This window comes from Dipodomys merriami, unplaced genomic scaffold, assembly GCF_024711535.1.
Source record: "Dipodomys merriami isolate MVZ:Mamm:240054 unplaced genomic scaffold, mDipMer1.0.p SCAF_194, whole genome shotgun sequence".
Lineage (NCBI taxonomy): Eukaryota > Metazoa > Chordata > Mammalia > Rodentia > Heteromyidae > Dipodomys > Dipodomys merriami.
In genome coordinates this window covers 676,341-700,211 of record NW_027203315.1, presented here as the reverse complement: position 1 = coordinate 700,211, position 23,871 = coordinate 676,341, and the positions used below count along the sequence as shown (strand labels likewise).

At 39.2% G+C, this 23,871-nt stretch overlaps 1 protein-coding gene across 1 annotated transcript in view; it reads left to right on the top strand.

The window, feature by feature from the left end:
• LOC138831371 (zinc finger protein 585A-like) overlaps nucleotides 1–23,871 on the top strand; it is a 386,491-nt gene that overhangs the window by 312,636 nt on the left and 49,984 nt on the right. Inside the window, exon 3 of the mRNA XM_070028486.1 lies at nucleotides 15,322–16,345. Within this exon, the coding sequence (XP_069884587.1) occupies nucleotides 15,322–16,345 (1,024 nt within the window). The remainder of the gene's footprint in view (nucleotides 1–15,321; nucleotides 16,346–23,871) is intronic.

The following is a 23,871-nucleotide window of genomic DNA, read 5'->3' as shown; positions in this document are numbered from 1 at the left end:
TTGGAGCTTGAACTTCAGGTCTCACAGTCAGTCAACTTCTTCACTCACTGTTGGCACTATCACTTGAGCCATACCTCTAACCTGTTCATTAGCTGCTTAGTTTGAGTTGTCTTCCCAGGCTGGCTTGTAGACCTCAGTTTCCACCTTAGTAGCTAGGCTCAATTGACAGTCTTGAGCCAGAAGTACTTGCCTTGATTTTTCTTACCTCAACATTTAACATTAAGACTTAATTGGATACTACAATGAAACTGTTTATTGTTACTGGTTTATGAAGAATTAATATGCAACCTAAACTGAAATAGTTTATCTTTCAAATTAAGTGTTGTAATGTGTTTCTAACAATTGTAATTTTTCTAACTGCAGTAGATTTTCTTCACTAAGCAGATCGTTTATGCTGGAGGTATTGTTTTATAATTAATGTAATTTAATCTTATTATGGTGGTGATGTATAGAGAGATATAATGACATGTGTCAGGTAAAAAATACCCTTCTTTTCATACAGTGTCTTCCATGCCTTCACTCTCTCCCAATCTCTCCCTCCTATCTCTACTCTTGAGTTGTATATTTTACTTTCATCACCCTCTTTCCCTCACATTCTATGGCTTTGCCACACCCACCAGAAGATATACATGTTAATACACCATACAAAATTGAAAGCAATTGTTTTTATTTCACAAGTGAAGTAAGAAAGTAGCACACTTCAATATTGAATAACTCACAATGATAGCATACATATATTTTTTACATAATCATACTAGCTTCCTTCTGCTTGTTTTACTGTTAGTTTATTAGAAACATATCGTTGGATTTTATTGTATTTATATCATAGATTTATTTGTGATACTGATTTCTAGACAATTTGTCTTCAGATCTATTCTCAGTGTGTTTGTCTTGGGAAATATAACTGCATAGTGCTTTATACACAGCATTTCGTAAAGATAATGCCATCCATGTGTTTCTAGTGACCATTTGTCTAGTTATTCAGTCATTTAGAGGAGCATTACTTCTCTGATCATAATGATAGATTAAAGAAAATTGTCAGTCTTTGGCCTTTTAATCATCTCTTTGTAGACTTTGCTCTTCAGAATAGAACTTGTGTTATACAGATTAATAATTTGCCTGTTATTATCAATACTCTGTATCTGTGGCAAAACAATTTGTGCTGAGGTTCTTTTCCTTTCATATTATGACTACTTGATTTACTTTTATTTCTCAATAATTAATGTATGTCTTTTTGGCTTATTGAGTTTTTTGAGTATGTTTTCTTCTGTTCAAATCAGACTGTACTTGATATATTTACTATTTTTATATTACAATGTTAACATGGTTTCATTTTAGTGATTACTTTGCTATTTTTCTGTTCATCTCATCTGATAAGTATTTCTTAGTTTGCTTTCATGTAACCTGCACACATCCTTCTATACAGTGCAAATCACCTCTAATCTCCAGGGAATCTTCTATACACTGTAAATCACCTCTGATACCTATTACAATTTAAATCCTACTAAATAGTTGTTACAATGCATTGTTCATAGGATAATGCTTGTTTTTTCAAAGGCTGCATGTTTAGTATAGGTGCCATACTTTTTCAAGTATTTAGGTTCTATGGTTTGTTGAATCTGTGCAACAAACCAATATGTAAGGCCTAATATAATGCTTTGAAAATGGTATTGTAGGGGCTGGAAGGGTGGCTCAGTGGTAGAGTGCTTGCCTTGCATGCATGAGGCCCTGGTATAGGTTACTCAGAACCACATAAACAGAAGAAGCTGGAAGTGGTGCTGTGGGTCCGGTAGTAGAGCAGTAGCCTTGATCTGAAGAGCTGAGGGACAGAGCCCAGGCCCAGAGATCAAGCCACATGAATGATGAAAAGAAAGAACATACCACAAATAATATAGTGCATATAATAATATTTAAAAGTGCTGGGCACAAGTTTCTCATGGTGGTAAACCTGAGACCTGAGGATTGATATTTCATCCAGCCCATTTAGAAAAGACAATGAAACTCTTATCTACAATTAATCACCTAAAAATCCAGGAGTAGAAATTGATAGGTGGCTCCAGTGATAGATCCTTAAGAAAAAATGGTCAGGGATAGAACCCAGACAATGAGATCAATACCTAATAATGGTATATTTTACTGTGTTATATGGAAATAAATGGTACTTTTCAAAAGTGGATGGAATTGTCCAAAAATGCATACTGTTCAATAAGCAATGATATCAATCGAGTAATCAATCAAGTAATGAAATCAATATCTGGCTTATGGAACTTTGACATACATATATACATATATGTGTATACACACATATGTATATGTACATATATGTGTATATGTATGATATACATACATATGTATATGTATATACATATGTATATATACATGTGTGTATGTTGGGACCCGACAGTAAAGCTCCAAGGTCATCTTGACCCTTGTGCTCACTTGAAGGCACGTACAAGGAACTGACTTTCATGAAAAGCACCAGGTGCCCGTGTTTGCTTTGCTATGTCTGTAGAGTTTGTTTTACTTTCTATCAATTGACCTTGTCTTGTTTCAATCTACACCTTGTTTTTATTAAAATTTTCTTTGCTTCTCTGCACTATGGTGACCTTAGGTTACCTCTTGACTTCTAATAGTATATAATAAGGAGAGTTAGAAATAAACGTTGCTGCAGTCTTGAGCTGCAGACCTCCCGACCCCATCCTTTGTCTTATGTCTTTATTTTTCCGTCCTCGCCCCCTAATTCAGGAGTCCCTTTTGTTGCTGGCTGGTTCCGGCAAGTGGCGCACGAACAGGGACCCTGAAAACCTGGGATCAAGGCAGAGGACCCCACTAAGGTAAGAGGACGGGTCCGGAAAAAGAGCGGGTGACAGTATAGCCGGGAGTAAGAAAAAAATTATGGGGCAAGGAAACAGCCGCACGTTATATGTGCAGGCTCGCAAGGGTATGCTTCACCCTCAAAGAGTGAAAGTTAGACAGAGTCAGTTAGAATGTTTCTTTCACTTTGTTGAGGAAGTATACCCCTGGTTCCCGGAGGAAGGAACCATTAGTTTTAAAACTTAGAAAAAAAATGTGGAAAAAAGGATTCAGGAACACCATGATTCAAATGGCCTGTACGTTTAAACATTGCTGCTTTGTAATTGTCTGGTATCTGTGTAGCCTGCAGGTTCTGTATTGGGTTTGGCAAGAGTCTTGGCAACTAGGCAACTAAGACAACTAACTTCGCAACTAAGACAGCCAACTAGGCCGGTGGGAGATGTCCCCGGGATCCCCATCAGGGTAAACTATCCACTAGTGTGGACATTTGGGCCCGTCTGTAGTCCGGTACTTTCTGTCTGACATGCTGTAAATGTGTTTTTTCACAATATTTGTGTGTATGTATTTTGGAATTCTTGGAATGTTTCTTCTCTCAGATTCATCCTGATGCGAGAGCCCGGAGGAGACTGGCTAACACCCCCTCAATATCTGCTTCTGTCTAGCTCCTTCTTTTGTACTTACACTTTAAACTGACCCCCCTTTCTACCCTTCACTGCCACCTCCTCCACCCTCACTGGATCCAGAAGTAGGGGAGTGGTGGGGGGGGTGAAAAAACCTGGAGGATCTAACAATAACTTAAAAGGACCGGCAGGGAGAACTCACAGCCAGATAAAACTGCCACTGACAACCTGCAAGTGACACCAGCAAGATCTTAGCCTCGGGCCTTGGCCCAGGGGGTCTGAGTATGGGGGAGAACCTGTCAGTCTGAGGGGACGGCCGCAAGGGACTTCTTTCCCTTGTCCCAAGATGACTTGGAATTCTCCTCCAACTTGGAAGGCCCCTGGGTCAACATTTGCAGGAATGTAAAAGAAAAATCCTCTGGAGGTGAGTAGAGGGAGTTCGAGTCTCCTGGTAAGTGGAATTGAGTCCACTTGTGAATGGTGGTGAGATGTCACCCTATTCACTGAGACCTGATTTTGTCTTTGTGGCCACTTATCTGTCTTGTTTACTTCAGTGTGTTTTCTGAGTTAGGGATAAATTGGGGGCCCATTAGCCCCCAACTCAGCCTTTGGTTGTTGTCTTGTCTAGTTCTGTCTTAGAATTGGTACCACTTTTAATTGTACGTACAACCGATTTTGATTCTTGCGCACTTTAAGATCTGTGTGTGACAAATCAAAGAAAGGTTGGACAAATGGGATTGCATAAAGTTGCAGAGCTTCTGCAGGGCAAATGACATAGCTAGCAAGATCAATAGAAAGCCCACAGATTGGGAGAAGATCTTTACTAGCCATACAACAGACAAGGGTCTCATATCTAAAATATACTTGGAACTCAAAAAATTAAACCACCCAACAACAAATCCTCAAAGAAACAACTGCCCAATAAATAAGTGGGTGAAAGACTTAAAGAGAAACTTCACTGAAGAAGAAAGAAGGATGGCCAATAGACACATGAAGAAATGTTCAACATCCCTAGCCATAAAAGAAATGCAAATCAAAACAACATTGAGATATCACCTCACTCCAGTTAGAACGGCAAAAATCAAGAACTCTAACAACAACAGATGCTGGAGGGGATGTGGACAGAAAGGAACCTTACTTCATTGTTGGTGGGAATGTAAACTTGTTCAGCCACTTTGGAAAGCAGTATGGAGGTTCCTCAAAAGACTTCACATAGAACTCCCCTATGACCCAGCAATCCCACTTTTGGGCATTTACCCAAATGTTTACAAACAAGACCACACTAAAGCTACCAGCACAACCATGTTTATTGCAGCATTATTTACCATAGCTAAGATATGGAACCAACCCAGATGCCCCTCAGTAGATGAATGGATCAAGAAAATGTGGTATATATACACAATGGAATTCTATGCCTCCATCAGAAAGAATGACATTGCCCCATTTGTTAGGAAATGGAAAAACTTGGAAAAAATTATATTAAGTGAAGTAAGCCAGGCCCAAAGAAACATAGGTCCCATGGTTTCCCTTATTTGTAATATCTAGTATATGTATGAGTCAAGCGGAAAAGGTCAGATAATGTGATGTCAGGAAAATGAACCCTTAGATGTGTATTTTAATGTTTTTTTTTCTTTCATGCATGTGTTTCTAACGCATTTATAAGATTATCTCTTTGTTGCTTTGTATGTCCCTCCCCCACAGTATAACCCCTGCTTTCACTATATTTGATGTCAGTATAACTTGTGGAGGAGATGGGGAAAAACCAGTTGTTTAAGGATACAGGTGGACCTGTTGCAACAATGAGAGGTACAAGTTGTCATGTCCAAAACTAGCTTTACAACGTCGGTGCGGGGGGAGGGGGTGGGAACGGGGGAAGGAGAAGGATTGGGATTGGGGGGGTGGGGGGAGACTGGGAAGGGATGTGAAGGGTAAACAAAGGAGGAGGCTGCAATGCTAGGTAAGAAATGTACGCATTATCCTGCCCACGTAATTGTAACTCCTCTGTACAGTATGTTCACAAATAAAATAAAATTAAATTAAAAAAAAAAGAAAAAAGAAAAAGAAAAGAAAACTACATTTAACAGGTACTCTTCGAAGCACCCCAGTTTTATCTCTTTGTCTCTCAGGATTTTAGTTTTAGGGAGGATTTTTTTTTTATGGTTGTTGGTCTTGAACTGTGGGCCTGAGCACTTGTCGCTCGGCTCTTCAGCTCAAGGTGAGCGCTCTACCACTTGAGCCACAGTGCCAGTTCCCAGGAATTTAGTTTTAAAGAATGAAATCATTTTTTCGTTATATTGTTAGAGGTGCTTTTAAGTTGAAGTCTATACATTCAAATATGCTCTTTGATTTCCATTTTCATGAGGAATAGTTCTGGTCCACAATAGAGACATGGAGAATCCATACACTGGAGAACTAAAATCATACATGAAAGTTTCCCATCCAATCTTTCCCAATTATTTTTTATGGAAGGGATTACAAAAAATCACACTAAACACCTAAGAGACAAGTGTAGGTTCTCTGATAAGAGTGAAGGAGACTGTTGTAGACCCTGGGTTGCCTGCCAGAAGCAGACAAAATGTGAACAAAGGCTTCAGGGCTATTGACTCTCACCCTCAGGACTGCAAGTCCTTGCCCTTTCTTGGTTTGAGAAAGTGTGTGTTCTAGTTTTTTGGCCTGGGGCTTTAACTCTCTGGAGGCTTGGGTGGAAAAGATGTATTGAAATAAAATGAGGAAAGATTTGTGCTGTTTGCACTTTTGGGCACAGTGGGTCAAGACCAATATTACACAAACATTTGAAAAACATAGCAGAATTGTGCCATCAGTCATCTCTCTGTCTCCTTAATTATCATCCCATTGGCTCTCAGAGCCTTGCTTGTGTTCTGATGGGATTGTGGCAGGAGACAAAAGGTTTATTCCACAGTTTAATGGATAAGGTCTAAGAAGACAAGTCTGAGGTCCCCTAGATATGTAGCCTAAAGCTACTGAGAGGAACTGTTAGGATCAGAGAAGAGGTAAGAATTCTAAAGAGATTTTCACATGCAAAATGAAAAGACAAAATCACACTGGTTTGCAAGTGATTAAGCTTCAAATCAACATAGCCTAGCCTAAACTTCACTCTTCTATCCCTCCTGCATTCATCCATGACACTCCAAACCACTATCGCTTTGTAGGGAAATGGAGGTGATGTGCCATGTTCATAAGAATCCCTGTGAGGAAACTTTTCACTAGATACCTGAAGAAAATCATTAAAGGAAATGCAAATAGAGTACAGCAAATGCTCACAGACAGTGCCCAAGCTCTGAGTTCAAGCCATAGGACCAACAACAATACAAAACATAAAATACTTAAATGAAATGCAAAATTCAGAAAAAAAAAACTCATTTGATTTAATAGATAGAATTGGGGAGTTTCTGGAAAATTAATTGTTAGATTTTGTGAAATCCAAATCACCAGAAGTATTATGCTGCATATTTACCTAACAATCTCACTATTTTATGCCACTGTATACATTATTGCAATGGGAAATGACTCACGTATAAGATTAGTGGCTGTGAATACCTTTGTAAAGTAAGAGGAGATGTATTAAAGAGATTAAGACAAAACAGAGATATAATTTACATATCTCAGTAGGCAGGCATTGAATAAACAGAAAGGTATAAGCAACGCAGTCTCATAACCTCAATTTCATTATTAGAACTAAGAATCAAAAAGCCAATGTATCCAATTCTCCGCATATACATCCATTTTCTGAGAGGTCTTATGTATTTCAAGAGGAAACAGTGGTTTTCAAGAAGAAACTGAGCTTAACTCTCACAGCAGGGAGAGAAAAGTCCCAATGCACACAAGCACACTTGGTCCCAGGTATGTAGCTGGGTGGCACCGAGCATTGTGGGAATTGTAGTCTCCATGGAGTATATTCTTTGAAAGTCCTGGGTTGTTTTTGTTTTTTGGAGGGTGGAGGTGGGGCAGAAGATGCTTTTGCCCATGCATCTCCCCGCCCACCAGGGGTGTTTTAAGTCTGCCTCTTCTGGATTCTTTTCCTTTGCCTGGCTGCTGGAAGTGCCCTGAAGTACAGTTTGGCCTTCCATAGGTGGGAGTCAGGAGTCCGGCCCAAAGCTCTGTGCAATGGAGCTTGTGAGCTGTAACTTGAAGGAATCTCAGGCTTTGGAACTGATGTCAGGTAGGAACTGTAAGATTGCTGCGGGAGTCTACTCTCCATGGGTTTCTGTTTTTTCTGTTTCTGTTTGTTGGGGCCTGAACTCTGGTCCTGCAAGCCGCATTCCTGAGCTCCTCAGCTCAGAGGGAGAGCTTTATACTTGAGCCAAAGTGCCTACTTCCCTCTCCATGCTTTTCTCCAGTCTGGGATTGATAATTTGCTTGAGGTTCAGGAGTTTATGCTGCCATTAGCCTCTGGGTCTTCAGATGCAAGAACCTGATTCCCAAATGTCTGAGAGCAAGCTGGGTGATTGTCCAGATGAGGAGAGCTCAAGAGCTGTGCATTTGTACTTCAAGACCAAGGGATTCTTCTATTAACTCATGTGACTTTTTTTGGCTTTGCCCAGGTGTAAGAGGAGTACAGGAAGAATTCTAGTGAAATTGTGAGGGTGCCTGAGTCCTCTTACACTGCAGTTGTATTTGGGGCTTCTGTGTTGTTTCTCTTAGAGATGTTTTAATCTGTTTGGCTTGAGTTCCCAAGTGTTTGTACACGATCATGTTTCTAGAGACAGTTGTACATATAGTATTGGAGTAGTGAGTACTGGGCCCGTATTTTTAGGAATTAAGCCTAGCAATGTTTGAAGCAGGGCACCCTATGAATAGGAATCTCCATCCTAAACGAACAGACCTTGTCCATTCTGGGAAGCCCTATAGAGCAGAAACAGAAATGCGCAGGAAGGGGAAGATGTTGCTAGCTTCCCTTGCCTTATGCAAAAATTGTTGCCACTTCCCTGTGCACCAGATTCACGTGGTACTCTTTCCTACACCACTCTCAATCACTTTGTACTGTTGCAACATTTAAACTAATTACTGGGAGTTGTGATGTGCTGGATTGAGGAATAAACCAGAGCGTAGTTATCACAGGGTACCTGAGGCAATGGTTTGGGATGGTGGGGCAATTATTTCCACTGAAAGTATTTATTTATGTACTAATCCCTAATCTTCTTGCTAATTTATGCAGCCTGTTTCCACTAAGACTTTTAGTATGTAATCATTGAAACTTAAATGTGCCATCTGTGGATTTGCTAATGCTAGCTCTACTCAGTTGGTTGTGCCTGGTAGGTCAGAAAGTGTTGGTCAGGGATCTTTGGTCTTAGAGGAAAAATCAGAGAAGAATGCTTGAGGTAATATGTCTTCTCAAGGTTGTATGCTTTGTAGATGTTGCCTATCATCAGGTGTGTCACTCTTATGTTGTGTATTTTATGTTGTTCATTTTTTTAGCCTTGTATCTCCAGTAGGATGACCAAGGTTCTTCCCATGACTGTTTAGGAAAGTGACCATTAGGAACTTCTCAAACCAGGGTTTACAGCATCTTTACTCATGTTCTGTGGCCAAAGCATGCTAAATGTCAAATTACAAGTCATTGCATAGGTGTGCAATGGGTACAGTGAAATTTGCCATTTGACAATCATTATTGAACTAATATCACACCACAAATATGTTCTGTATATATTTTCTTCTATAACATTTGATAAAAACTACTGAGTTACATCAATGTGCATCAATATGTACATCAATGAGGTAGCACATGATATGTGCATGATATGTACATCATGTACATCAATGAAGTAGCACATAAATTCCAATGGATTCCTAGGATACTTTTGCATTAAAAGAAAGCAGTTCATACATCCTGAAGTACATTCAGTAATGAGTACTTTTAGTGGAAATGTGATATGTTTTTGCTTTCAATTATTCATTTTTTTGGGGGGAAACTTTCAGTTTTACAAATTTAGTGAGTACATAAACATGGAAATTAGTTGCTTTAATGATATATTTGTATCAGGAAATGGGCTGGATTTGTGTTTATAGGAGACATTAATGCTCTTCTTGAGACATTAAATATTCTTCACTTATTAGAAAGCTTTATGCTTTTCCAGACCATGTATCATGTTTGCAAGAGGAAATTCTGGGGCAAAATACTCACAGATTCTTTTGTGAATATGTCATTCGCCTTATATCTCAGGCATCCTTCCAGAATCTTCTGTTTATTGTCAGCAGCAAGAAAGAATGAAAGGATCTCTGGTGAGTTATTTTTCCTTAATTTCTCATTTGTTTTCCATTCCATTATATAGACCTAAAGTTGTTCAAGAATTAAAAAAACAAGGGGCTAGGAAGGTAGCTCAGTGGTAGAGCGCTTGCCTTGCATGCATGAGAACCTGGGTTCAATTCCTCAGCACCACATAAGCAAAAAGAAAAAAGCTGGAAGTTGTGGCTCAAGTCGTAGAGTGCTAGCCTTGAGCTGAAGAGCTGAGGGACAGCGCCCAGACCCAGAGTTGAGGCCCCATGACCGGACCGCCCCCCCCCCGAAAAAAAAAAAAGAATTGAAAACAATACCAGCCACACAGATTCAGACTCAGGAACATATTCTTAAATCAGATAAAGATGTCTTGTAGGTTTAGCAGATAAAGGTTGTTGTAGATTTAGCAGATTAAATGGTTATATTCTAAGTTGAATGCAGATTTGCTTCAGAATATCTATGTTTTGTGTTGTCATAAAATTGATTCACACTTGTTATGTGATGTAATGACACCAAGGAGGTTATATCTCATGAAAGGTGAAGGATAGATTGCAACCAGATCATATCCTCATGAGTAACATTAAACTATCTCAATGAAATTTTCCTGGAATTGCTGAAATAGTCTGGTCACACACAAATTCATGTGTTCTTAAGGAATAATTAACCTATATGTACTTAAATTAATCTCCATATCTACTTCTTGGGCTACTTTATGGTCTTGGTCTAACTTGAAACTATATTTGTTGCTAAACTTTATGGTCTTTCTACAAAACCCTGTTTGTTTTCTAAAGTATCCTCACAAGATTCCTTTCCTCTATATTCTCTCTCAATTCTTGATTTTCTACTCACTAATTTTGGTTATTTTTCTCTTCCTCACTCTTTGTATCTATCTTTGAATTTTTTCTTTTTTTACTTTTTTCATTCCATCTTTCCTCCGTATGTGTCTCAGTTGTTTCTTTTCTTCAAATGATCTATCTGGGAGCTAGTTTTTCTTAGTGATCAGTTTTACTTTGCTGATATGGCTCTTATGATTAACATTTTTCTTACTCATTGTATAGGAAAATTGTTTCCTAGAGAGTTCTACAGGATTCCAGAACCAAAAACAATTAGAGAAACACAAAAACATAAACAGATACACTTAGGGGAAATTAGGGTTTAAAAGGCTCTCTGGCACTTGGTCCCTGGGTGCAAGCAAGCAAGCATAGTTCCTTGAGTGCACACGGGGAAGTTTGCTATTGATAACATGTAAAAATGAAGTATCTATATTAATATTACAATCAGAGCCACAACAGGTTGTGAGGGAAACATATTTCCTTACTCTCCTGAGACAGAAGACTGGAGCCCAGAGAAAATGCAGACATGGAGTTCACCTTTCCTAGCCCTCAAGGTCAACAGCACCTCAGTTTCATCTGCTATCTTTACAAAACTAAGGAAAAGGCCTGCACTCCAGTTTCTGAACCCTCTCCAAAATTCTCTTTTAAGCCTTCTGCAGCCAGCTCTCAGTTCTTTCAGTGCTGTCAGGCTGGAATTCCAACCTCTCAATCCTTTTCCCCTTCAGCTCAACTTCAGAGTTCCATAGAGAAAAGTATTTCCTTCTACCAATTGATACACTACAAGAAAATCTGATTTCTCCTGCTTCTGTTATCTTTGGTCTAACTTCATTTGATGTGGTATTCAGTTTTGTTTTTCCTTCCCACTACTTTTGAATATTTTAATTCACTGCCAATATAAGATTTGAAGTACTTTTGATAAAAAAAATAATACTGTGATGAGGTTTTCTCTATTAGAAATATCACTTGTTGCAAAATCTCACAGATGTTTGCTCAGGAATTTATTTTGATCTCTGAGGAATTTTGCTATTAACTAACAAAAATGGAAATATATCCTTAGGGATCTACTGTTGAAATGACTCAGGAATATGTGCCACATTTGATCACTTGGTCATATTTATCATTTTTGTCATCTTGAGTGTTCCTTGAGCCTGTATAAATTTGCCTCCACCTTCCATGAAGGATTATAAAAATGAAAATCTTGTAAAGGTACATTTTAGTCCCCTCCAACCTATAGTTTGTATTGTAGAAAGTAGGCAAACTTTACAAAACTTCATGGTAGCAGTTCTTTTTTATGTAGGAAGGAAATATCAGGGTATCTATGACCACATTTCAATATTTAGTATTTAAACCAAACATGGTTAACCTAGGATTTTTTTCTTCTTTTTTTGGGGGGGGGGTGTCCAATCGTGGGGTCTGAACTCTGGGCCTGGGCGCTATCCCTCAGCTCTTCAACTCAAGGCTAGCACTCTACCACTTGAGCCACAGCAACACTTCTGCCTTTTTCTATTTGCTTATGTGGTGCTGAGGAATGGAACCCAGGGCCTCATGCATGCAAGGCAAGCGCTCTACCACTGAGCCACCTTCCCAGCCCAACCTAGGATATTTTTATGTGGGAACTAAATCAAATCCTATAAAGGCCCCAAAAATCATTAGCTTCTTTCTGAAGTACTGCTACTGTTTTTTAACCTTCATGTTGACACTGCTTTTCATAGATCTTGCAATGTTCTATATTCTGTATTCCATGTGATATCCTGAATGTGTTCTGTTTGCTTATTATAGTGTTTGTTAATAGAAGATCTAAATAGGATGTATGATCATGCAGTACATGTAAATGCAGGAAAAATATTTGTGTAATTCATTGTTACCCTGATATGTACTAAAATTTTATCAAAAAATGATAATATAAATTTTAAGATACCTCCTTAGACTTATTGTTGTCATGCCAGATTATTTTCTCCTTAGAATTTTTTTTTGGGGGGGCCTGGTCCTAGAGCTGCACTCTGGGCCTGGGCGCTGTCCCTCAGCTCTTCAGCTCAAGGCTATTACTCTACCACCTGTGCCATAGTGCCACTTCTGGCTCTTTTATTTTTGCTTATGTGGTGCTGAGGAGTAAAACCCAGGGTCTCATGCATGCAAGGTAATTGCTCTACCACTGAGCCACCTTCCCAGCCGTCCACAGAATTTTTACCTTGTCGCTATTGCTAGCAGCAGAAATGTGTTTGCTTGAATTAGGGAAACTGTAATTTTTTATTTGTCTTGGGCTTCAATTCTGGGCCTGGCTGTTGTCAATCAGCTCTAAGTGTCTCATGGACTTTCCTGCCTGGACTGGCCTTGATCCAATGTCCTCAGACCTCAGCCTCCTGAGTAGATTGGATTACATGCATAAGCCACCAGCACCCTAAAAATCTGTGTATTTTAATGACCAGATTTATATATTATCAAATATTTCTGATTTGCTATTTAATTCTTCCAGTGAATAGATAACACAGCAAGCTGTAAACATTTTATGTAAAACAAAAGCAGACCTGCAGCATAATGAAATTCCAGATTGGAGTTCTCATAACCCAGGTCTGATTTCTTGATGGATATGTGCCATTACAGAATTTGATATCATTTGAGGATGTGGCTGTGGACTTCACCTGGAAGGAGTGGCAGGATCTGGATCCTGGTCAGAGGACCCTTCATAGAGATGTAATGCTGGAGACCTATAGCAACCTCATGTCCTTGGGTGAGCAAAGGTCATTTTTACTTGGAAGATCAAGTGCTTTTTATTTTACTAGACATTAGACTGTTTGTTATTTAGGGATAAGATTCCAGTCCATGGGAATTGTCATTTCTTTCTAAGTGAAGCTTCAACTTGATTATATGTAACTCAAGAGCTAATTTTCTTCTTACTCTTTAAGAAAGCAAATCAGTAGTTGGACAAAAGTCCTAAACTATGTTCCACTAATACGAGATTGACTTCCCAGACTTGGAATGATTATTGTAGGTGGATCTACAGTCTAGATAGAATATGCATTACTACTTATTATGATGAGGAAATCAGTAGTTGAAAGTGTGTATTTGTACGCCAAACCCAATATAGAGTTTACTGCTTCAAGCTTTGAATTCTAGATATTCTGGAGGCTGAAATCTGAAGATTTTGGTTTGAAGCCAGCAACTGTAGAAAAATGACCATAAGACTCTTATCTTCAATTAACCATTCAAATACTAGAAATGTAGCTAAGATTCAAACTAGTAGAATGCTAGCTTTGAGCAAAAGAGCTGAGTTCAAGCCAAACAATTGGTACAGTAAACCAAAGCTGGGGAAACTCCACAATTGAGCTGTTAAGAATTGAGAAACCAAGGGCTGGGAAGGTGGCTCAGTGGAAGAGCACTTGCCTTGCATGCTTGAGGCCCTGATTAGATTCCTCACCACCACGTAAGCAGAAAAAAAAGCCAGAAGTGACGCTGTGACTCAAGTGCTAGAGTGCTAGCCTTGAGCTGAACATCTGAGGGACAGCACCCAGACCCAGAGTTCAGGCCCCACAACCAGACCCTCCCCCCCCAAAAAAAACAATGAGAAATAAGATTTAGTAGCAACCTTGGAAACAGGATATCTGCGACCTTACATTAATGATGACCCAGCCAGAGCAATAGTTCTTCACTATTTCTTAATCACAGGGCTCTGTGTTCCTAAACCTAAATTGATTGTCAAGCTGGAGCAAGGTGCAGAACCATGGATAAGAGAAGGCTCAGAACAGAATGTAACAGGTGAGTTAAAGCATCTTGAATGGTAATGATGGGTACAGAGCCCAGTTGGTCTGTTTAACTTGAGCTGTACAGAGCAAAGTATTCCTAGTGCTGCTGAGTCATGTATGGCAGAGAAGTAGGTGATCCTTTGTCTCAAGGCATTGTCAATCCAGAACTCACGTGGAGACAAACTGAATTTGGTGTGCCAGTGTAGTTAATGTTAGCAATTCTCTTGTCTTTAGAAAAGTCATTCTTAAAGAAAAAAACACAATGGGAAATGTAGAAAAGGAGAACTCATTTTCCTTTAAACTAGTATTATTCAGGTAGGAGGAAAATAGGAGTATGCTAGGGCTGCTATCCTCTGATCAGGGTAATTTCTTATCAGTGGTGCTGGTCATACACTGAGATTCAGAACTGAAGCATTAAGAGTACATAGATGAATAATTTGAGTAAATATTTCCTGGAGAAAAATAGAAAAATCTGAAAAACAGAAAACATTGTTTTCTATTGTAAAATATCAGTACTGCTTTCTTAATTAATACATTGTGCAGAAAAGTATATATTCTGCAGAAAACAATGCTTTGATATTTGAAAATCTTGTAACAGAATGTGAGGACATATCTTTACATTAAGGAATTTATGGATCTCATTTATGTTTTGTCTATTTTTCTGTTATTCATTTTAGATGTTCAAGAAATGGAGGATGTGATTAGCACCTGTCAGGAAAATCACAATGAATATCTATCTGAAGTAGCAGTCATGACTAGTAACCCAGGCGAGGAAAAAGTGAGACTTATAAGAAGTTTTCATTTGAGCTCAAAACAGAAGTCAAAACTGATTAAGAATAATGGGAACTCCTTAGGGATGAGGACAGAAAAGCTCACTGGGTGTCAGAGCATGGATGCTTTCAGTGAACCTGGTAAGATATGTGCTCCATATAGAACTCATGAGTCTTCTGTAGTTGAAGAATATAAACAGTGTGAAAGGTCTTTCACTGAGAAGACACACCTTATTGTTCCTCAGAGAACACAAACAGGAGAGAATCCTTATGAATGTAACATGTGTGAAAAGATTTTCACCTGTAAAGCATACCTTACTGTCCACCAGAGAATCCACACAGGAGATAAACCATATGGAAGTAATGTGTGTGGAACATCTTTCACTCAGAATTCACACCTTAATGTCCACCAGAAAAGACACACAAGAGAGAAACCTTTTGAATGTAACATGTGTGAAATGTCTTTCACCTGGAAGTCAAACCTTACTATCCACCAGAGGACACACACAGGAGAGAAACCTTATGAATGTAATGTGTGTGGAAAGTCTTTCACCCAGATGCGAAACCTTATTGTCCACCAGAGAACACATACAGGAGAGAGACCTTATGAATGTAACGTGTGTACAAAGTCTTTCACCTGGAAGACACACCTTACTGTCCACCAGAGAACACACACAAGAGAGAAACCTTATGAATGTAACATGTGTGGAAAGTCTTTTTCTGGCAAGGCAGGCCTTACTGGCCACCAGAGAACACACATAGGACATAAACCTTATGAGTGTAACATGTGTGGAAAGTCTTTCACCTGGAAGTCAAACTTCAATGTCCACCAGAGAACACACACAGGAGAGAAACCTTATGAATGTAACACGTGTGGAAAGTCTTTCACCAGGAAGGCATATCTTACTTTCCACCAGAGAACACACACAGGAGAGAAACCTTATTTATGTAACTTATGTGGAAATTCTTTCTCCAAGAAGGTTCAATTTACTGTCCACCAAAGAACACACACAGGAGAGAAACCTTATGAATGTAACTTGTGTAGAAAGTCTTTTAACTGGAAGTCATCGCTCACTGCCCATCAGAGAACACACACAGGAAAGAAACCTTATGAATGTCATATGTGTGGAAAGTCTTTTAGAAAGCAGGTATACTTTACTCTCCACCAGAGAACACACACAGGAGAAAAACCTTATGAATGTAACATTTGTGGAAATTCTTTCACCCAGAAGTCAAACCTTACTCGCCACCAGAGAACACACACAAGAGAGAAACCTTATGAATGTAACATGTGTAGAAAGTGTTTCACCTGGAAGTCAAACCTTACTGTCCATCAGAAAACACACAGGAAAGAAACCTTATGAATGTCATATGTGTGGAATGTCTTTCAATCAGAAGCCAGCCCTTACAGTCCACCAGAGAGCACACACAGGTGGGAAATTTTATGAATGTAAGCTATGTGGAAAATCTTTCACCCAGAACATACACCTTTCTGTCCATCAGAAAAAAACCCACCAGAGAGAAATGTTATGTATGTAGCAGGCATGGAAATTGTTTCACCTGGAAGGCACACCTTAACATCCATCACAGAACACAAGGAGAGAAACCTTATGAATGCAACCAGTGTGGAAAGACCTGGAGGTCACAGCTTAACACACATAAGTTGATTCACACAAATGAAATAACTAAGGGGAAAGTCTTTGATCTGTAAGAAAATTGAAATTGCAATACAGAACCAATACAGGATAGAGACCTTATGATGTAGCAGATGTGGAGTCCTCCAACTAGAAGACACAGCTCAGGGTTCATCACAAAACACACAGATACACACACACACACTCACAAAACAAGAGGAGAGAAGTCATATGTAGGAAAAATAAATGGAAAGGTTTTCAAGAAAAAGTCATAACTCAGTTTGCATCAGAGAACAGACACAAGTGAGAAAATATAAATGTAAAAAATGTGGATAGGGGGCTTGGAAGGTGGCTCAGTGGTAGAGTGCTTGCCTTGCGTGCGTGAGGCCCTGGATTCAATCCTCAGCACCACATAAGCAAAAGAAAAAAGCTGGAAATGGCACTGTGGCTCAAGTGGTAGAGCGTTAGCCTTGAGCTGAATTGCTGAGGGACAGCGCCCAGGCCCAGACTTCAGTCCCCACAACCCGAACCCCCCCCCACCAAAAAATATGTGGATAGTGCTTTACCAAGTAGTCATGGATCCAGGTTCATAGGACACACACAGCGGAGTAATCTTAAAAATATTACAAATGTGCAAAGCCTTTGATCTGAAAGGAATAGCTCAGTGTTCATCAGAGAACTGACTAAACATAGGAGAAAAGAAAGTAGTGAACAGAACATATGTGAAATGATTTTCAATCAGAATTGAATCCTCAGCATATGTGAGAGCATACCCAGGAGAGAAATTATGAGTATAGAAAACATTTTACCAGAAGTCACATCTGTACAGGTATCAGAGACCTTGACACATTACAGAATCTCTGTAAATATAAACATGAGAGGAAGTCTTTCAACCAGAAGCCAACTTTCAGCAATTATTAAAACATTCACCCAGGAAAGAAAGAAGCAACATGTAGGAAAATCTTTGTCAGAAAACCTCTGTAAGATGCTGGAGGGGATGTGGACAGAAGGGAACCTTACTTCATTGTTGGTGGGAGTGTAAACTTGTTCAACCACTTTGGAAAGCAGTATGGAGGTTCCTCAAAAGACTTCACATAAAGCTCCCCTATGACCCAGCAATCCCTCTTTTGGGCATTTACCCAAATGTTTACAAACAAGACCACACTAAAGCTACCAGCACAACAATGTTTATTGCAGCATTATTTACCATAGCTACGATATGGAACCAACCCAGATGTCCCTCAGTAGATGAATGGATCAAGAAAATGTGGTATATACACACAATGGAATTCTATGCCTCCATCAGAAAGAATGATATTGCCCCATTTGTTAGGAAATGGAAAGGCTTGGAAGTAAGCCAAACTCAAAGAAACATAGGTCCCATGGTTTCCCTTATTTGCAATATCTAGTATATGTATGAGTCAAACAGAAAAGGTCAGATAATGTGATGTTAGGAAAATGAACTCTTCAATATGTATTTAAATATTTTTTTTCTTTCATGCATTTGTTTCTAACGCATTTATAAGATTATTTCTTTGTTGCTTTGTATGTCCCTCCCCCACAGTATAATCCCTGCTTTCACTGTATTTGATGTCGTTATAATTTGTGGAGGAGAAGGGGAAAAACAAGTTTAAGGTTACAGGTGGATCTGTTGCAACAATGAGAAGTACAAGTTGTCGAAAATGAACTTTACAACTTTGGGGGGGGTGGATTGGGTGCGGGAGTGGGGGGAGGCGGGGAAGGGATGTGAAGAGTAAACAAAGGAGGAGGCTGCAATGCTTGATAAGAAATGTACTCATTATCTCTCCCAGGTAATTGTAACCCCTCTGTACAGTATGTTCACAAAAAAAAAAAAAATAAACTCTGTAAATTATACAGAGAAATCCTTCATGGCAGAGGTAAGCTAGGTGTGATGGGAAACCATTCTTCACTCTTCAGCTCTCTAAGCCAACATTTCTCATCGTTTTGTGTTGAGTGGAGATTGTGTCATTCAATATTATCCAAAGCATATAGAAAAAACCAGTCTTGACAAGTAATTCAGAGATTGAAGTTATTGACTTGTGTCTTTTATACTAAGGAATAGTTTGTTAGGGTAATTTGATAAACTCTTCTTAGAAAAATGTGCTCTGGCGCTTTGGGACTGGATTCAGATCATCTCCAACATGGTTAGGGGAACAATAGATGGGTAAAGACTGTTATGATAGGAGGCAAGAACATGAGAACAACCAGTTTTCTACTGCTCCCTTATGTCTGCCTCTGTATGTGTGATCCATGCCTTATAGTACAAATGACTTACTTATTCCAGTTCATTTTTGAATGGAAGATCTGATGGAAGATATTACTCCTTATTGCAGTACATCCATAGTAGTAAAATCTTTCTCAGAGCGGTAACAATGCTTGATAGGAAATGTATTCATGACTTCCTCATGTAATTGTATAATCAATCTATACAGTATCTTTACAACAAAAATTCAAAAATGTGGTGGATAAATAAAGACAAGAGTCTCTGCATTTTGTCTTGGGGGAGAACCCCAAAATGTCTTCAGTGCTTGCTTTTTTCTTTAATTAATTACTGGTGATGAACAACTTGTGATTGATTCACTCTTAGCCCATTTAGTTGTTCTGCTGAGTGAGCTGTGATAAAACACCAGTGTGGACAATGTGATGAGTCTGCATTTTCTCAATGTTCTAGAGGCTGATTACAAATTTTATTGCCCTTACTTTGAAATACAATATGATGTTCCATATTTTGTTTGTGCAATGAGTATATATCCATGCCATGAGTATATATCCAAAACCCAGAACACATATATTTCTGAAGTGGGTATCTTTTTTTGTTTTTTGGTCCAGTTGTGGGGCCTGAACTCTGGGCCTTGGCACTGTCCCTCAGCTCTTCAGCTCAAGGCTAGCGCTCTACCACTTGAGCAACAGTGCCACTTCCAGCATATTTCTTTTTGCTTATGTGGTGCTGAGGAATCGAACTCAGGGTCTCATGCATTCAAGGCAAGTGCTCTACCACTGAGCCATCTTTCCAGCCCTGAACACATATATTTCTTTGAGATGAGAAGAAGGCTTTCATTTGCTATCTCATAAGGGACCAAGATAGATAAGACATTAGGCGAAATAAGACATTTTGCAATCAATGGCAAAAATTTAAGTTAACAAAAAATAAAACTATCTGCCACTTGAGCTATAGCATCATTCTAGGCCAAGAGGAAGGAAGGAAGGAAGGAGGGAAGTGATAGAGGGAAAGAGGAAGGGAAGGAAGGAAGAAGAAGGAAGAAAAAAATTATTCAAAAGAAGAATGTTTAATATTTGGTGAATGCGAGAATTATTCTTTCAGAGGTAGGGCTCAAGAAAAATGGCTTTTACATAAAGCAAATTCATGAACTGTTTAGAAAATGATACAGACGCTGTAACATTTTATAAATTGATTTACTAATTCAGTAATATTAAGTAAGGTGGTCAGGTGTGGCTGGTGCCCTATTAGCCACATGGTGGATGGTGGGGTCTGGCATCTTGTTTTCATGGAGGGGGAAGGAAATGTCCCATCCATCACTTGCCTCCCAACTAATGGTTGTGGCTGGATCCCTGCAAACAGACATGGGCATTTGGCTGATATGTTACTCAATCTGTTAGTCCAGTACCTGGGACTGGGAATTTCCTGTGGACTTGCCTCCTGCTTAGGCCCTATTAAGCAGTGGCATCAGACACCATGCCATATGTCTCTGTGATCATGGCCTGTGTCCTGTCTCCTGGCTTGTCTCTGGTCATCATAGTGTCCCTATTCAGCACTCTCTTGGTTCTGATTGCTTTCTTGGTGTTATTTATATTCTTTTTTTGCCTTTGTGTCCTGTTTCCAAGCTGTCTAAGTGTATTTGTGAACTGCAAGTCTTTGTTACAACCTGCTGCTTGCAGACTGCTAGCTGTGTAATAAACACTGCAATATTCCATCTTCCATAATGTGGCTTCCAATAAATATAGTGTCTTCTTTTACAGAAACACAAAGGTTGACCTAAACTTAGAATTTCTAGAGCCAAGATAGATGCCACTGTATAGTTATGTAATTAAAGATATCCTGGAGGCATTTAGAAAAAAATGTCTGTTGCATCAGAAAGTGCTTAATTAGTAAACCAAGACCAAGACTCCAGATCCTATATAAGCCAGTCATTCTAGATATGTCCAGAGCAGTTTGGTTACATGAAGAGCTCTACTTTCACACTTGCATGAAGAAATGTTTTTGTGCCAATATGAGGTGTTGAACTCAGGAACTGAGTTGAAGCCAACCAGAGCTGGCTTCAAAGGAGATTCTCTCATCTTGGCCTCCATAAAAGCTAGGAATCAAAGCATGAGCCCTGTGGCTGTTCTGAAGAAATCTCTGTCTGGGAACAAGAGGTTTCATTCAGTGCTTCGCCTCCAGCTTCCTGTCCCTTCAACAATTTCAGTATTTATTTTCATTGTTCAAAGAGAATCCTTAAATCCTGCCTATGATTCCATTTACAAGATAATGACAGTGGGCTAAACATTGCCAGATTTAGCTAGGTTCCTAGCTTAACCCCTTCCCTCACATTGTTCACCCTTGCGCTTATCTACTGAGGCCTAGTAAAAATAAATAGGGGGATTGGGAGGCCCTTGGCCTTCCTACTTGTAACACACACACACACACACACACACACACACACACACACACACACAAACACACACACACATACACACAGACACACAGACATACACACACACACACACACACACACACACACACACTGGCCATTTGGATATAGCTCATTCTGTTTTTACAAACTGGATGCTTTCTGGTAAAGAATGGTTCATGGTATGGAGTCCTTTTATCTAAGCCCGTCATATATCTGTAATTAAAAGGCACATACCAACATACCACATTCATTCAAAGTATCCCTGATGATAACATTTTATTATTGATTTTATTATTTTTGTTATTATAATTTGGCCAACACTATTGCTTGAGCTCAAAATTTAAGGGACTTACTGCTCACTGAATTGGTAAAGCACCTTTCCTTCTTTTAATTTAAAACCAGCAATTAAAAATGAGCAATTAAGACATTAGGCGAAATAAGACATTTTGCAATCAATGGCAAAAATTTAAGTTAACAAAAAATAAAACTATCTGCCACTTGAGCTATAGCATCATTCTAGGCCAAGAGGAAGGAAGGAAGGAAGGAGGGAAGTGATAGAGGGAAAGAGGAAGGGAAGGAAGGAAGAAGAAGGAAGAAAAAAATTATTCAAAAGAAGAATGTTTAATATTTGGTGAATGCGAGAATTATTCTTTCAGAGGTAGGGCTCAAGAAAAATGGCTTTTACATAAAGCAAATTCATGAACTGTTTAGAAAATGATACAGACGCTGTAACATTTTATAAATTGATTTACTAATTCAGTAATATTAAGTAAGGTGGTCAGGTGTGGCTGGTGCCCTATTAGCCACATGGTGGATGGTGGGGTCTGGCATCTTGTTTTCATGGAGGGGGAAGGAAATGTCCCATCCATCACTTGCCTCCCAACTAATGGTTGTGGCTGGATCCCTGCAAACAGACATGGGCATTTGGCTGATATGTTACTCAATCTGTTAGTCCAGTACCTGGGACTGGGAATTTCCTGTGGACTTGCCTCCTGCTTAGGCCCTATTAAGCAGTGGCATCAGACACCATGCCATATGTCTCTGTGATCATGGCCTGTGTCCTGTCTCCTGGCTTGTCTCTGGTCATCATAGTGTCCCTATTCAGCACTCTCTTGGTTCTGATTGCTTTCTTGGTGTTATTTATATTCTTTTTTTGCCTTTGTGTCCTGTTTCCAAGCTGTCTAAGTGTATTTGTGAACTGCAAGTCTTTGTTACAACCTGCTGCTTGCAGACTGCTAGCTGTGTAATAAACACTGCAATATTCCATCTTCCATAATGTGGCTTCCAATAAATATAGTGTCTTCTTTTACAGAAACACAAAGGTTGACCTAAACTTAGAATTTCTAGAGCCAAGATAGATGCCACTGTATAGTTATGTAATTAAAGATATCCTGGAGGCATTTAGAAAAAAATGTCTGTTGCATCAGAAAGTGCTTAATTAGTAAACCAAGACCAAGACTCCAGATCCTATATAAGCCAGTCATTCTAGATATGTCCAGAGCAGTTTGGTTACATGAAGAGCTCTACTTTCACACTTGCATGAAGAAATGTTTTTGTGCCAATATGAGGTGTTGAACTCAGGAACTGAGTTGAAGCCAACCAGAGCTGGCTTCAAAGGAGATTCTCTCATCTTGGCCTCCATAAAAGCTAGGAATCAAAGCATGAGCCCTGTGGCTGTTCTGAAGAAATCTCTGTCTGGGAACAAGAGGTTTCATTCAGTGCTTCGCCTCCAGCTTCCTGTCCCTTCAACAATTTCAGTATTTATTTTCATTGTTCAAAGAGAATCCTTAAATCCTGCCTATGATTCCATTTACAAGATAATGACAGTGGGCTAAACATTGCCAGATTTAGCTAGGTTCCTAGCTTAACCCCTTCCCTCACATTGTTCACCCTTGCGCTTATCTACTGAGGCCTAGTAAAAATAAATAGGGGGATTGGGAGGCCCTTGGCCTTCCTACTTGTAACACACACACACACACACACACACACACACACACACACACACACACACACACACACACACACACATACACACAGACACACAGACATACACACACACACACACACACACACACACACACACACACACACACACACACACACACTGGCCATTTGGATATAGCTCATTCTGTTTTTACAAACTGGATGCTTTCTGGTAAAGAATGGTTCATGGTATGGAGTCCTTTTATCTAAGCCCGTCATATATCTGTAATTAAAAGGCACATACCAACATACCACATTCATTCAAAGTATCCCTGATGATAACATTTTATTATTGATTTTATTATTTTTGTTATTATAATTTGGCCAACACTATTGCTTGAGCTCAAAATTTAAGGGACTTACTGCTCACTGAATTGGTAAAGCACCTTTCCTTCTTTTAATTTAAAACCAGCAATTAAAAATGAGCAATTAAGCCAGGGCAATAACGCAAGAAAAAGACATTAAAGGGATCCGCATAGGGAAAGAAGAAGTTAAACTATCCCTTTTTGCAGACGACATGATACTATACCTCCACGATCCCAAAAACTCCATCCCCAAATTCTTAGAAATCATAAATCACTTCGGCAAAA